The sequence below is a fragment of the Cyprinodon variegatus genome, unplaced genomic scaffold (assembly GCF_000732505.1).
Source record: "Cyprinodon variegatus isolate N-32 unplaced genomic scaffold, C_variegatus-1.0 Scaffold663, whole genome shotgun sequence".
Lineage (NCBI taxonomy): Eukaryota > Metazoa > Chordata > Actinopteri > Cyprinodontiformes > Cyprinodontidae > Cyprinodon > Cyprinodon variegatus.
The window spans coordinates 290,500-291,604 of NW_015151116.1; the positions used below are offsets into that span (position 1 = coordinate 290,500).

At 38.3% G+C, this 1,105-nt stretch overlaps 1 protein-coding gene across 4 annotated transcripts in view; it reads right to left on the reverse strand.

Annotated features, from left to right (window-relative positions):
* The window catches only part of mon2 (MON2 homolog, regulator of endosome-to-Golgi trafficking), an 83,926-nt gene that overhangs the window by 11,162 nt on the left and 71,659 nt on the right, over positions 1–1,105 (reverse strand). For all 4 annotated transcript variants that reach the window (XM_015393928.1, XM_015393929.1, XM_015393931.1 and 1 more), the window contains one exon: positions 262–405. In XM_015393928.1, the coding sequence (XP_015249414.1) occupies positions 262–405 (144 nt within the window). The remainder of the gene's footprint in view (positions 1–261; positions 406–1,105) is intronic.

Genomic DNA, 1,105 nt, shown 5'->3' on the forward strand with positions numbered 1-1,105 from the left:
AGCCGTATAGAGAAACTTTGATTTGGTGTTTTATAAGACTCCCTGGTGAGAATTCAAAGACTGCAGAAAGACAGTGAAAAACTATGTGCATGCTGCCAGAAAAATCATGCACAAGGAAGAGATTATTCAGTAGGACATGGCTACAGCCTTTTATTTTGATAGGTTTGATAGGATTAAAGGTTGTTTTATATTCAGCCTTTAAAAAAAATGGAGCAACTGAAAGGAAAAGGATGCGGCTGCATGGTAGTTTCCAGGTCTTACTTGGTTGTATTTAGCGTTTGCCACGTGTTTGGTTTCCACCCGGCCGTACTGAGGAGGCTTGCAGGAAAATTCCACAAAAAGTAGCAGCTGTTCAAAGATGGCTGGGTACATGATCTGCAGGTTCTCGGGGCCCACACAGATGGCCTGCAGCGGGGAGGGAAGGGAGGAAAAAAACACAGCTGACAGTCATCACAGGGGTGCAGATCACATGATGCAAGCAAACCAACCAGCTCTCTGAAGATAAACTATGAAATCTTCACTTCTGAATTAACTTATAGCTTAACTGCTTGGACTAGATTTAGTTTGTTGGAAATATGAGCCAGAACGACATAATTTGCACTTTAAAGCTGCCCATTATAAGGATCATTCTGACTCCTGCAAACAGTTAATGGACCTTATAACCTTTTTTCCTCCTAAAAGTCTCAAAATCTATAATTCGTGCTATATGCATTTTGATACATTTATCTTACAGAACTAGCGTATGTCTAAATAACTAAACTCAGCTGCACATTTCTTTTAATCTGAAACTACTTTTGATGTTGCAAAATATTATTTCCCCATGTTTTCCTTTACTATACATGGTGTTATTCTTATGTTGTTTTTATCATCTTTGTGTGAATCTTCACGCTTCTTGTTCTCTCACACAAGTTTCTCCACAAAGGAAAAATAAAGAACATTTGGATCTTATTCTGTACTGTATGATTTGGTAGGAAACATTATTCTAAGAAACAAACTAATTCTGAATGCCAGTGTTATTTGTAGCTTGTTGGAGAGACTTTTACTGCCTTAAAGGAATAGTACACCCAAAACATGATTAGCCTTCATTTTCTACTCACCCCCATGC